Raw genomic sequence first — 14,456 nt, 5'->3', positions numbered from 1 at the left:
TCCGTTAGTGGACATTTGGTTAGTTTCTCCCCTTTTTATTTGGTGGCTGCCTCGTATTTTGATGCAGGCATCAGTTTATTCTGTGTTAATTTAGCCGGTCTCCTGTTGGTGGCCTGGGAAGCTGTCTGCTGGGGGAGTCGATGCTGCGGTGACGCCTTGTCCTTTTCCCACATACCACAGTCTCTTGGGGATCTTTTTGTGTTTCCACACTTGGATCTGCTCTGTCCTATAGCGTCTCCTACTTCCCCATTGGAGCACAGTTGGCAGTGCTGGGCTAAGTGATTGGCACATCCGTCTTTGCATTCTTGTGGGAATCCACCTGTAGTGTTTATTCCTGAAAGTGTGATTTCTGGGTCAGAGGTGTATTTTTAAATTTCGATCGCTGTCACCAAGACCGCACTCCAGAGAGGCTGCGGCAGTTTAACATGTCCTCAGTGTATGGCAGCATCCCCCAAACTCTGTCCCATCCAGGCGTGAGGCTCTGTGAGCGTGCGCCAGTGTGGAACTATAGGCCTTGATTCCTGCTGCAACTAGATCGTTCAGCCGGGGCACCTCTACTTCTCTTTTTAAGATGCCATGCGCAGTTTCCTTTTTTCAAAGGGTGCCATAACTTTTTAAAAGGCTTGGGGCGACGGGTTAGAGGGGGTGTGGAAACCAGTGACCTGAGGGAAGCCAGGGGGAGCCCGTTTGTGTTAGATCTTGAGTTCTCAACAGTCACAAAACAGAGGATACAGTGGCTGCCAGGAAGCGAGAACAGTAGAACCTATTTCCGCAGACCATAAAGAGTGTTGTACTTGGAGCCTTAGGGACGACTGAGGAGGTGTGAGCGATGAGGCCGTAAAACCAGCGGGCTCTGAGTAGCACCGGGCTTGATGACCGTGAGGTTTGAGGCCCTGGACCGGCACCAGGGTGTTTTAGCAGGAGTGATAGGGCCACACTTGCCTCTTGGACAGATGGCCCCATGGGTGGTGGATTTGTCAGTTGAGGGTGCTGGTTTTTGTACGATGTGGGAAGTTCCCTGAGTGAAGCTGGTGGCCATGAGGAAGACTGACCCTTGGGATGCTCATCTCCATGTGGAGCAAAGGTGACCTGGGCCACTCTTGCTCAGGTGGAAAGATATGGTGGGGATCCCGCTGCAGGGAATGGGCAGGATTCACCCTGGCAGATGTTTGTGTGTCTGCCCTGCGGGATCTTGACCTCTGTGGGCACCTAGAGATGAACAGATAAGGACCGTATAGAGCTGTGTCCTGTGAGCACTGAGAACTGTGGTGAGGAAGCCATTTAGGAAAAGGGGCGCTCGCTCCTTCTTAAAGGATAAGTTCCAAGGTGGTCTCCCCATTCAAGAGGGAAAGAATACCAGGTCTTGTACTTTTATACCAGGAACCTGACCTCGTGCTTTGCTTCAGCTGCCATCTGATCCCAAGTTTTTTTTTTTTTTTTTAAAGATTTTATTTATTTATTTGAGAGAGAGAATGAGAGATAGAGAGCACGAGAGGGAAGAGGGTCAGAGGGAGAAGCAGACTCCCTGCTGAGCAGGGAGCCCGATGTGGGACTCGATCCCGGGACTCCAGGATCATGACCTGAGCCGAAGGCAGTCGCTTAACCAACTGAGCCACCCAGGCGCCCTGATCCCAAGTTTTGAGTCTCCCTTAAATGTAAACCTTTACCCTGCACCCAGAGTGATCTTCCTGAAACGGCTTTGACCAGGCCACTCCCCTGCTTGAAACAAGTCAGGGGCTCTGCTCTGCCATCAGCGTGGAGTCCAAACTCCTGAGGTGACAGAGAGCCTCTCACAATGCTGGGGTCAGGGACCATGTCTCCCCACAGTGCCTGGCATCTCGGACTCATCGGTCCCACTAACCCACTTAGTCCTCTTTGCAACATGGAATCTTGTCATGGCCCCCCTTGTTTGATAAGGAAACTGTAGATGAAACCCCAAGGTCACACAGTTAGTAAATAGCAGAGCTGAAGCAGTCTGCCTTCCCAGTCTTAACCACTAAGCTCCAGCTGCTCCGTAAGAACTCAGTGGTTGTTGAATGAACAAATACGCCTTACTCACCCGCTGCACCTGAAGTTACTCCTCCCTCATCTTTTCTGCTTCAGCCAGGCTGACCCTTTGTTCTCTCACTATCGGATTTATACACAAACAACACTTCTCTGTAGGACTGTCTCCTCCCACCGCAGACTTGGCTCACTTCCCTGTATTATTCAGGACTTGGCTTACAGGTCCCCTCCTCGGAGAATCTGATCCTGGGTAGGTGCTCTTACAAATTAGGATAGTGTCCTTGTCTGATTCCCCACCAGGCCCCGAGCCCTGTCAGGCCCGGATCACCGATAGGCCTATGCACCAGGAAGAGCAGGAGCTGCAGAACATGTGTTGAACAAACAAATGAAAGCATTTGTAGAGCTGGACTTGACTCAGAAGGCCCTGCTGTGGCTTTCTTTCCATCTGTTCTCTTCGCAGACTGCCCTGGCTAGGCTTGACACACAGAATCGCCTTTTCCTTCACATTTGTCCCAGGCTAGGCACAAGACTTGGAGCTTCCTAAAATGACACGTGTCACATTCCCCAGCTTTGGGGTTTGGGGGCAAGGAGGGCTTTGGCCGCACCTTCTCAGCTGTTCCCTGGTGCCGCCTCATGTATCTGCTGGGGGAGGGAGGCTGTCTTTCCACTCCCTGCATCTGCTTCCTCCCAGCTTTGGCTCCCGATGCCTGACTCTGAGTGTTGGCAGTTATCTTCCTTTGGCTTTTTCTCCTAGGACTTTGAATGTGGAAATGATGTGGAACTTTCCTTCACCAAGAATGGGAAGTGGATGGGCATTGCCTTCCGAATCCAGAAGGAAGCCTTGGGGGGTCAGGCCCTCTACCCTCATGTCCTGGTGAAGAATTGTGCAGTGGAGTTCAACTTCGGGCAGCGGGCAGAGCCCTACTGTTCCGTCCTCCCAGGCTTCACCTTTATCCAGCACCTTCCCCTGAGTGAGCGGATCCGGGGCACTGTCGGACCAAAGAGCAAAGCAGAGTGTGAGGTGAGTGGGCCTCGAAGACCGAATTGGAGGCCACCTCTCCAGAGTCATGTCGCTGCCAAGGCAGAGGGGAGACACTGCAGCTGGGTGGTGAGAGCAGCACAGCCTCTTCCTCCGGGCTTCCCAGGGCTGGGAGAGAGAGGGGAGGGCAGTGGGTGTGGCTCGGGCTGAAGAGGGAGGGGCTGAGGTGAGAGACCTAAATCTTGGAAAGGTTCCCGAAGGAAGTTGTCCTGTGGCTTCTTCCACACTGCTGCTTCACGGGGGCCAAGGCTGTCTAAGGACAAAAATGACAACAGATCTTGGGGGTTATTTGACTGCAGAAGCTGTACTAGTGAGCTTTACTCTCAAAATAATATTTTTTAAGATACACAGGTGATTTTATGTTTATTTCTAAAAAACTAAACTAAACGTGAAGATTAATTTCCCATAATTCCACTGTCTGCAAATAAGTTCACTGATGAAGTTTTCAAGTTTATGCTGTCTTTTTTGCTGTGCTTGGTGCCTGTTTTGTACACACGCACTTATAATTGAGATTGTAAAGTATAAGCATTTTGATATCTGCCCTTTTCACTCAACAGTATTTTGTGAGCTTTATCCCACTACATGAAACCCTCTTTTTAAACTCACTTTTAATGGCCTTACAAACGGATTGTTCCCCTCTTGGTGGGCCTTTAGGTTGTATCTAGTGTTCACCAAATTCTAAATGTACTAAATAAATACCATGCTTGTCCTCATGCGTATAGTCTCTCCCCTTTTTGGACTCCAGGAAGGTTGTACCACCTCTCGTGGCCGCTGTGTGCACTGTTCCCAGTGCATGACCCTCTCTGGGCTTTTCCCTGTCAGAAGCCGCTTGATCCTGAACAGAAATGTAATATTCATGATAACAGCACCTGATTTCGTGCTCACCCCATTCGAGGCCCTCTCTTAAGAGTCTGACACCCTTTGTGTCTTTGAATCCCAACAGCAACACTGTGAGGTAGATGCTATTATTGCTACTGTTTTCCAGAGGCAGCCATGAAGTTGAGTTACCCTTGAGGTCACCAGTGAGTGAGGGCAGTGCCAGACTGCCATGCCACCCACTGCTACTGCTTCAGTGTCCCTCTTTGTCCCATTTTTGTAGATTCTGATGATGGTGGGCCTGCCCGCTGCCGGTAAGACCACGTGGGCCATCAAACACGCAGCCTCCAACCCCTCCAAGAAGTACAATATTCTGGGTACCAATGCCATCATGGATAAAATGCGGGTAAGGATGGTCCCTGGTCCCTCCATATCCACCCGCTTCGTCCACCAGAGTGCTGCCTACAGCCAGGACCACCCACTCCTTCTCCCTCTGCCCACAGGTGATGGGCCTGCGCCGGCAGCGGAACTATGCTGGCCGCTGGGACGTCCTGATCCAGCAGGCCACCCAGTGCCTCAACCGCCTCATCCAGATCGCTGCCCGCAAGAAACGCAACTATATCCTAGATCAGGTACTTAAACTGGAAACCTTCATGCCCCAGGAAATGGAAGGAGCCTTTTAGATGCCTGGTCCTTTTATTGTTTCCCCGTAATACTCAGACTGCAATGCTGATCAGGGCGTCAGCCCTACATGATGACACAGTCCCAGACTCTTAGCCTCGGTCTCTGAGGCCAGTCTGTGGGTGGGCTCTGGGGCCATGATCCAGACATAACTCAGGCTCTCAGCAGCCCAGAAGAACATCATCACGTGAGAGCTGTTTAGTGAAATGGAAGGGACATGGACTTCTGAGCTGGACAAACCTGGGCTTGAATCCGAGCTCTGCCCCTTCCTAGCTGCGTGCCTGTGGGCAGCTGACTTCATCCCCCAAATCTCAGTCTCCTGGTCTGTAAAAGAGAGCTCATAATGGTGCCCACGAAACACGGTCTGGCCCATAGTAGCTGGAGATTGTTGTTAATTACTCTACAAAATAGGTACATCCCAGCTTCTGTTAGCATGTTTTTATGACTGTCGGGTACGTATCTAAGTCACGTATTGTCTACTAGTTAAGAGGAAGGCTGTTAGCATCAGGTCGTCTGAGAACCTTTGAAATTAAACCAGAATTTTGTATACAGGCACAGATATGTCCTTTGAAAACAAACAAACAAACAACTGGACAGTTTCGAGTTAGGATAGGAAAATCGTCCATGGCTTTCAGCATTCTCAAAGGATGAGTGACCCAAACATGGTTAAGGGAAGGATTCCTGTCTCAGAATAACGAGTTCCTCATGTTTACTGCCTATGAGACATCATTCTTGACATTGTCCCGAAGGCTTTCTCAAGTAGCAGATACTGTATTTGGGGACCTGTGAATAAGCCTCCTCTCCCCTTAGCCTTGCACTTGTGCTTTCTTAAAAATCTGTGAGTGCAAATGTGTAACCTGAGCAGTGCCCCCGCCCTGGCAGCCCTACTGGGGTACCTTCCATACATGTAGCCCTGGGTACTTGGTTCCCATGAGTTCAGAGTTCCTGATAAGGGTGGAGCTGGTGGTGGTGGCAGCCTTGTCAGAAAGGTGGTTGGAAACTCCAGGGAACCAGGTTGGCTTTGCATTGGAGTGAGCATCTTAAAACAATTGAGCAGGAGCTCCCAGGCTGGTGGATGGTGGAGATTTGGGAAGAGTGGTCCCCCCCCGCTGTCTGCACCCCTTCCCTGTATCTTGCCCCAAGCATCTCTTCCATGTGGCTATTCCCGAGTTACATCCTATTCATAATAAACCGGTAAGCTGCTGTCTGTAGTGGAAGAAATGAGGCCTCATAGCCAACATTTGAAAAGAGCACATAATAGGAAACTAGGTTTTTTTTTAAATAATTTTTTTAAAGATTTTAATTTCTTATAGAAGGGTGGGCACACGAATTGGGGGAGGGGCAGGGGGAAGAGAGAGAAGCCGATTCCCCTCTGAGCTCCAAGCACATTGCAATGTGGGGATTAATCTCACAAGCCTGAGATCATGACCTGAGCCGATAACAAGTTGAACACTTAACGAACTGAGCCACCCAAGTGCCCCAAGAAGAAATTAGTCCTTAAAGACAAAAAGAAAAAAAGCTGTTAGGTGATGATAGTTCTTTATGATAGACAAATTAAAGGATCTTTACAAGCAGTTAAGTGTTGAGAGTGGAAATCTTTGGTTTGCTGGTGAAATAGCATGCTACAAAAACTAAAAGTTGGCCAAGGCTGTGCCACGCTTTTGGCATCCTTATGTGATGCTAGAGATGTGAGATTCGCTCTGGGTGTTGCTTTTCTGGAAAGTGGACCTGAAAAGGTGTACTTTCATCCACTGAGCAATGCTGCAATCATAGGATTGAGCCCTGAAGACCCACATTTGTAAAGAACATAGGACATGGTCCCATAATACTAAAGTTTGATAAAAATAACTTATTGGGCTAATGGAAAAAAATAAAAAAACACCACACAGTTGAGCACAGGATAGTCTAAGAGCCACCCAGGGTTACTGCCCCAGCTCAGCCCCATTCATGATACATACAGACAGCCTTCTCTCCCTTTAAAAGACTTTGTTCGTTTTCTTTCTTTTTTTTTTTAAAGATTTTTAAGATGTTTAAGATTTTATTCTTGGGGCGCCTGGGTGGCTCAGTCGATTAAGCGTCTGCCTTCAGCTCCTGTCATGATCCCAGCGTTCTGGGATCGAGCCCCACATCGGGCTCCCTGCTCAGCTGGGACCTGCCTGCTTCTCCCTCTCCCTCTGCCGCTCCCACTCATGCTCTCTCTCTCTCTCTCCAGTAAATAAAATCTTTAAAAAAATTAAAAATAAAGATTCTATTATTAACTTCTATACCCAACGTGGGGCTCATACTTATAACCCCATGATCAAGAGTCGTGTGCTCTAACAACTGAGCCAGCCAGGCATCCCAAAGACTTTGTGTTTTTTTTTTTAAAGATTTTATTTATTTATTTGAGAGATAGAGAGCTCGAGAGGGAAGAGGGTCAGAGGGAGAAGCAGACTCCCTGCTGAGCAAGGAACCTGATGTGGGACTCGATCCCGGGACTCCAGGATCATGACCTGAGCCGAAGGCAGTCGCTTAACCAACTGAGCCACCCAGGTGCCCAAGACTTTGTTTTTTGAACAAGCCTCACTTTGCCCCGTTCTTGTCAGGGCATTTTGAAATTGTAGTCCAACTTGGCCTCAGTGGGACTCCGGGTCCTGAAAAATAGAGAGCAATGGTGTTTTAACACCCTGAGGATTCCTTGTTTGGATACCAAGAAGTATTCCCTGCCTCCTTGCCCCCCCCCCCCCAGCTTGCTGGTTAAATCATCTGTGAAACCCATTTCAAATATGTGGCCCAGTGGAAAAGGATTATAGTCCTAGGGGTAGATGGTTTGTTTTTGTTTTTTTTTTTTAAGATTTTATTTATTTGACAGAGACACAACAAGAGAGGGAGCACAAGCAGGGAGAGTGGGAGAGGGAGAAGCAGGCTTCCCGCCGAGCAGGGAGCCCAATGCGGGGCTCGATCCCAGGACCCTGGGATCATGACCTGAGCCGAAGGCAGACGCTTAACCATCTGAGCCACCCAGGCGCCCCAGGGGTAAATGGTCTTAACATCTGTGTTCAACATTTCAAAGTGGGCTTTCCCTGGAAGTCAGGCCCCCAGCCTCTCAGCCAGGCACAGAACAGCTGAGCTCTGTAAAGACTCACCATTGGCCTTCTCGTCCTCTGCTGGCTTTATTCAGGGACAGGGTCCAGGGCTGTACCGGGTGCGCCTGTGCTCTTCAGGGCTGCTGGCCTCCTGGTGGAGGACCTGCTGGTCAGGTCGAGTGACCCGAGCCAACAAGGAAGCAAAATAACCTAAACTCCGAAGGAGGGGGAGGAGGGATCTCGGATTCACCACAGACTGGAGGATTGACTTGGGGCCTGAAGCTATAGGTTGGTCAGGCCTGGGAAGAGGTCTAAAGCCAGTGGTTTCACCCGTTTTGACTTAAGCCCCAAAAGTAGGTTCCAGAAAACCCTGGAGGTAGGATGTAAGGTTCAGAGCAGACCCCTGGCAAGATGCCGGCACTTTCCACTCCACCAGCTTCGAGAGTGATAAGGGGTAAGTTGATGCATAGCTGTCTCCTGAACTAGAGAGAACTCCCAAAGCAGACACAGTACAGCACGCAAAGTTCCTGCAGTCCCGGGGTCTCAGCTCAGGGCTGTCTTCTCCCTTTTTCCTCGGATTTTTCCTGAGTGGTCAGACCTCCCTGTCTTTGGCTTTCCTGGCTCTCCTGTGTAGGTTGGCCTCAGAAATGCTCATCCTTGGGCGCCTGGGTGGCTTAGTCGTTAAGCGACTGCCTTCGGCTCAGGTCATGATCCTGGAGTCCCTGGATGGAGTCCCGCATCGGGCTCCCTGCTCAGCGGGAAGTCTGCTTCTCCCTCTGAGCCTCTCCCCTCTCATGCTCTCTCTCTCTCTCATTCTCTCTCTCAAATAAGTAAGTAAAATCTTTAAAAAAAAAAAAAAAGAAATGCTCATCCTTGAGAGGGAAGGAGAAAGAGGCTGTGTGCGGCAGGATTCTGCCTTTGGCCAGGATCCCAGCCCCTCTCCCAGGATGTGTCTCCTTGAGCACAAGCTCTCAGGTGTGTAGGGGCCCGGACTTATATTTCGTGATGACTTGAGTCCTCTTGAGATCATGGGGGTGTTAAGCTGTGGGACATCTGAGGAGGGCAGGAAAAAAAATGGACCAGAGGGGAAGCTGAGACCTCATCTGGAAAAGGAACCTGTTTGAAGTTTGCATTCGGTTTACTGGTAGAACAGGCCTCTGCTGACTTCCTAGAAAGTCACAGACAAAAATGGTGGGGGCCCTGGTGGAAAATTAGGAAAGCTTTCCGGAGGTGGGGTGCCTGGCCAGGACATGGACGATGATAAAAGGAGTTGAGACTTTGTCCTGAGGGCAGTAGTGAACCATGGACATGTTTTCATCAAAGAGGGACATGACTCACTTCGCCTGGCTGGTGAAAGGCTGAAGAGAAAGGGGAACAGAGAAGTAGGAGGCCACATCACTTCAACTTCTCTTTGGGGTCCTTTTCTTACCTGGGGAAAGCCTCTGGAATGAGGTGCTGCCTGCCCTGGCCCACCACAGAGCTTCAAGACGGTACAGGGCAGGAGCGGGAGCTGACCTGGAGGCCTCGAGAAGGCCTCTGCAGGGCCCTGTGTGAGGGCCCCAAACCACCCCCAGAGTCAAGACTGCGGGCTCTAACAGCCCAGCGCCAGGCCAGGCAGTAATCAGAAGCAGGGCTGCATGTGACAGCATTGCCAGCCCTGCCTCAGCCCCGCCTCAGTCAGCAGAACATGTGGGTCTAGTCTTGCTTTGCATCCCTGTTGACGAGTGCCATGCCTTCTTTGAGACAGAAACCTGGAGCTAAGAACAGAGGCCCAGAGTAAACCGCCTCTTGTTGGCAGGCATTGGAGAGGGAGTTGTTTCTTCTCCACCTTCCTCATCCCCAGAGCCTCAGCCAGTTCCACTGTTGACACTCCAGCCAGTTCTCTTGCTACATGTGTGGTTCCTCCCACTGGGTTTACCTCACTCTGCCAGAGTGAGCTCTTTTGTCACCAGCTTTAAATGCGCTCCTGTGGGGTCCAGCCAGGTTTCTCTCCCTGCCAGCCTGACCCTGTTGAGCTCTGGACAGGGGACAGTGGGACTCTCACAGAACCCGGGCTGTATTTCTCCCTCATTCCCCCAGACCGCCACACACCAGAACTACCCACATAGCTTCCCGGAGAAACCCAGCTCCTGTCCTTTGGCCCCCATTGCCAGGGATGGGGATAGCTGGGGAGCCAGGGAACACAGACAGCCCCAGACCTTCTCAGAGCCAGCATCTTCAGGGTGGGACTGGGAGAAGCACGAGCTGGGCAGAGGGATCCCACGCAGCTGGAAAAGCTGACCTAGCTGTTGTGCTGGTCTCCTAGCAACAGCCACCAGCAGCCCCCAGTGACCAGAGTAGTGCTGGGCCGGCCTAAGGGCTCTGACCTCACTGTGTTTGCTGTAGCAACAGCCACCAGCAGCTAACTCCCTTTCCTCCAGGAAGCCAAGCATTTGCATTTCTGCTGGCCTGATTCGGGTGCTCTTCTTCCCTTCCCCAAGCCCAGCAATAAGGGGAGGGAGAGGCCGTCTCAGAAACACTCGCCAAGTGTGTTCTCAGCACCTCCGTTCCAGGGTGTCTGAGCAGCCATCCCTCAGAGTCTAGCCACTTCCTAGGACAGGGGCTGGCTATTAGGAGCCCAGTCTGCTCCGCCCCATCCCCCCCCATCCTGCAAAGCTGCAGGGACTAGCGCTCTTGACAGCATTGCTTCTCTTCTTTGCCCCCTTGTCAGCACCTTGACAGGGCAGGTCTGCCTCTTGGAAAACCTCCGGGGGGTGTTTATCCCTGTCCCTTAGGGTTCGAGGCAGTCAAAATAGAATCACTTCTTCGGGCAAGAACCGTGGAATGGGTTGTCCACAGAATGGTTTAGGGCCACAGTCACTCTGGCTTTTGTGCCAGGAGAAAACCTCATTATTTAGCTGGAGGAGGCCAAATTCTATCTTGCTATGATCAGATGCCACCTTCTGCTTTGCTTTTAGGAATGAGTCCAGGAAGAGCAGTGGGGAGAGAGACTTTTCCTCTGTAACCTGATGTGCCTCTTAACCATTTGTGGCCCAAGGCCTCTCCATGGGCCAGTCCTCAGGGCCCAGATCACAGCATGGATATGTGCTTGCGGCATACATGGTCTCCCTGTCCTTGAAGGCTGGGACATTTTCCCCGGGGAACAGGGAGGAACATCCCCGCCTGGTGTGTGTCAGGACCAGGGGTCTGATTGGTTTAGAGAACAGCTGCACCCACCGCCCAGATCTCCCAGCAGATGTGCACTAGGGTCCCTGGCCTCTGGCTGACCCACAGCCCAGCTTCTTGTTCCATGTCTTGGGAGAGGATCTCTTGTGACTTGACTTTTCTTCGAATTTAACTTTCCTTGGTCCTTTCCGTTGGGAAGTCTCTCCTGGGACACTGTCAGTCCTGTTGGCCCTATTTTCAGATCCACCCTATGTGTGTTGACTTGGAACTTTCCCTGCCCCCTTCCTGCCACATGCCAGACATTTTCACATCTGTAAATCCTCACCAGAGCCAGAAGAGCCAGAAGGAGGGTGATCTGATCCCTGTCTTTCAGAGGAAGAAATTTGAGATGTAGGCTAATTAGGTGACTCGTCTACAGTCTCACAAATAGTAGAAGGCACAGCTGGGATTTCAACCCCGAGCTGTTTCCCCAAAGCCTGTGTTCTCTCTACCCTGTCTTTTTTTTTTTTTTTTTTTTTTTTTAAAGATTGTACTTATTTGTTTATTTAGAGTGTGAGCAGGGGGAGGGAGAGGGAGAGAATCCCAGGTGGGACTCTAGGCTGAGCATAGAGCCTGACTCGGGGCTCGATCTTACAACCCTGAAATCACGACCTCAGCCAAAACCAAGAGTCGGATGCTTGACTAATGGAGCCATCCAGGCGCCACTGTCCCTGCCTTTCTGATGGGAAGTCGCTATAGCTTGGTCTTCTCTGGCTTCACATCTACTTTACAGTGAGGCTAGTCATGGCACACCTCCCTCCCCAGTAACGGCCATAACTACAGTGGCTCCCAGTCGTTGACTTGGCTGTGAGCCAGGCCCAGGGCTAACCAAGGGCTTTTACCCACATGAACTCCAGCAGACTTAATAGTGACCATCTGACATTCACACTTTTCTCCCTTTTCAGGGCTTGAGACTCATTAAATGCACAGTGGATTGATTTTACAGACAAGTAGGCTCATTGGCACTTGTTCACCCAGAGCCACGTGGGTGTGACCTGAGCAAGTCAGATTAGAGCTGGGGTGTGCCAGGCCACTGTACACACGCACACACTCCCTCTCTGCCATGCTGGAGGCTGCCTCTAAACCCCCAGTCAAGGACTTCTTCGCACCAGGACATTTGCTCTGTCATCCTTTTCTGTTCCATCCTCACCAGCCCGGGCAGGGAGGCTCTTCATCTCTGTTTTCCAGATGAAGCAACTATAAGGACTGGCCAGAGTGAGTTAATGGCCACACTAGGACTTGACCCGGGGCTTTTCCACCCTGCCAGGCTCTTGCTTCAAAATACAGTATTTTTGTGTGTGTGTGCCCCTTTACGACTGCTCCCCGCTGTGGCTTCTCCCTTGAGTCCCTCTCAGAGCCTCTACAAGTTCAAAGGCAGGTACTCCTCATCACTCCAGTTGTACTGACTGAGTTTAGATAGAGTGGATACCCATACAGGTTTCTGGGTCCCACCTCCAGAGATGGGTTTGGAAATTCCGAGTGGCGTTAGGGCCGCTCTCTTTTTCAGTAGCATCTAGGTGGTTTTGGTGTATGGGCTGAATCCGGGGAGCCCTGGGGGTCCCATGGTCTAGGGCCCGGCAGGTAGGAGGTACTCCGTAAATGGAAGCTGTTGGCAACTGCGGCTCTTGGTCACGTATGTTCTAGAGCACCACTTTGTGCCACCACTGGCCCAGCACGCACCTGCACATCTCCTGGAGGAAGGGAGCAGAACGTTAGAAGCAAAACTGCACTTGGGAAAAGCACAGGCTGTTGCCTTGCCCAGCTCTGTGGTTAAAAGCCTGTGGTTGAGGCTCATGCTTTAGAGAAGGACTGAGGGAGTAGAAGAACCACAGTATTGATGACAAGAATCCATACAGCTGTCAGAAAGGGCTGGTTAATTATGGCAACCATCCTGTAAGTACTATGTAGCCATTAAAAGAGAACACTGGCATGGAAAAGTGTTAGAGAAACGTTAAGTGAAAAAGCCTTCAAGAGAGTATGTAGCATGATTCCGCTTTTGTTATTTTGTTTGTTTATTTGTTGTTGTTTAGAGATTGTACTTATTTATCTGAGAGAGAGAATGCCGGCAGGAGAGGGCCAGTAGGGGCAGAGGGAGAAGGAGAAGCAGACTCCCCGCTGAGCAGGGAGCCAGTTACGGGACTCGGTCCCAGGACCCTGGGACAATGACATGAGCCGAAGGCAGACACTCAACTGACTGAGCCACCCAGGCGCCCCTCCAATTGTGTTAAAAATCACAGAGATCTCTGCTGGCTTCAGCAGCACATACACTAAAATTGACTCCTGTGTGAGGATGACCCACAGGTTCGTGAAGCGTTCCATATTTTAACTGAGCACTTTCCCACATGTACTTCTAGGATGTTCCCATTATGTCTCAAAGTAAATGCTTTAAGAAAGAAAAAAAAATTACACAGATCTTTTTAGAAATACATGTATTCAGTACAGGTCATCTCTGGGAAGGAGGATTGGCAGCGGATGAAGGGATTCTTAACTCTACCTTGTACTCTGAAGTTTTTACCATGATCCTGTGTTAACTTTTATTTTTTTACCTTTTTTAAGATTTTATTTATTTATTTTAATATTTTATTTATTTATTTGAGAGAGAATGAGAGAGAGAGAGCAGGAGAGGGAGGACGGTCAGAGGGAGAGGCAGACACCCCACTGAGCAGGGAGCCCGATGTGGGACTCGATCCCGGGACTCCAGGATCATGACCCGAGCTGAAGGCAGTCGCCCAACCAACCGAGCCACCCAGGTGCCCAAGATTTTATTTATTTGACAGAGCGCTAGAGAAGGAACACAAGCAGGGGGAGTGGGAGAGGGAGAAGCAGGCCTCCCGCTGAGCAGGGAGCCCGATGCGGAGCTTGATCCCAGGACCCTGGGATCGTGACCTGAGCCGAAGGCAGACGCTCAATGACTGAGCCACCCAGGCGCCCCATCCTGTGTTACTTTTAGAATTGGGGGGAGGATGTAAGGTGGCATACCAAGAACAAATAGGGGTTAAAAGCCCAACCGCTGGGAACCCCTTGTCCTGTAACTGTCAGCAGCCACTTTCCCAAGTCCATTTTCTGAGGATGGGCTCAAGAATGTTAAAAGCAGGGGCACCTGGGTGGCTCAGTCTTTAAGCGTCTGCTTTCGGCTCAGGTCGTGATCCCAGGGTCCTGGGATCGAGCCCCGCATTGGGCTCCCTGCTCAGCGGGAAGCCTGCTTCTCCCTCTCCCACTCCCCCTGCTTGTGTTCCCTCTCTTGCTGTGTCTCTTTCTGTCAAATACATAAAATCCTTAAAAAAGAGAAAAGTATCTTAAAAGCACAAAAAGAGCAGTTTCCTGAGTTTTTCTGCTTTGGAGAACTAGCGTACTTTTCTCAGTTCCTGGCGTACATAATACCTGACAGAGGAAAAAACCCAATTCGTAATGTACCATCTCTTGCCTCTTCTTTTACCTACCCCTAGACAAATGTTTATGGATCAGCCCAGAGGCGAAAAATGAGACCATTTGAAGGCTTCCAGCGCAAAGCCATTGTAATTTGTCCCACTGATGAGGACCTAAAAGACCGGACAATAAAGCGAACCGACGAGGAAGGGAAGGATGTCCCAGATCACGCGGTCCTAGAAATGAAAGGTAGGAGATGAGCGGTTCCCAGGGGCCCAACA

The 14,456-nt window shown here is 50.6% G+C and overlaps 1 protein-coding gene across 6 annotated transcripts in view; it reads left to right on the top strand.

Annotated features, from left to right (window-relative positions):
* Nucleotides 1–14,456, top strand: part of HNRNPUL1 (heterogeneous nuclear ribonucleoprotein U like 1) — a 37,420-nt gene that overhangs the window by 17,513 nt on the left and 5,451 nt on the right. For all 6 annotated transcript variants that reach the window (XM_025858606.2, XM_073890373.1, XM_025858605.2 and 3 more), the window contains exons 8-11: nt 2,759–3,025; nt 4,143–4,265; nt 4,363–4,491; nt 14,256–14,424. In XM_025858606.2, coding sequence (XP_025714391.1) covers nt 2,759–3,025; nt 4,143–4,265; nt 4,363–4,491; nt 14,256–14,424 — 688 coding nt within the window. The remainder of the gene's footprint in view (nt 1–2,758; nt 3,026–4,142; nt 4,266–4,362; nt 4,492–14,255; nt 14,425–14,456) is intronic.

Source organism: Callorhinus ursinus, unplaced genomic scaffold (assembly GCF_003265705.2).
Source record: "Callorhinus ursinus isolate GAN/ISIS: 27379988/994484 unplaced genomic scaffold, GSC_fseal_2.0 scaffold144, whole genome shotgun sequence".
Classification (NCBI taxonomy): domain Eukaryota; kingdom Metazoa; phylum Chordata; class Mammalia; order Carnivora; family Otariidae; genus Callorhinus; species Callorhinus ursinus.
Note: the sequence above shows the minus strand (reverse complement) of the source record. Positions and strands in the feature narration are given on the sequence as shown.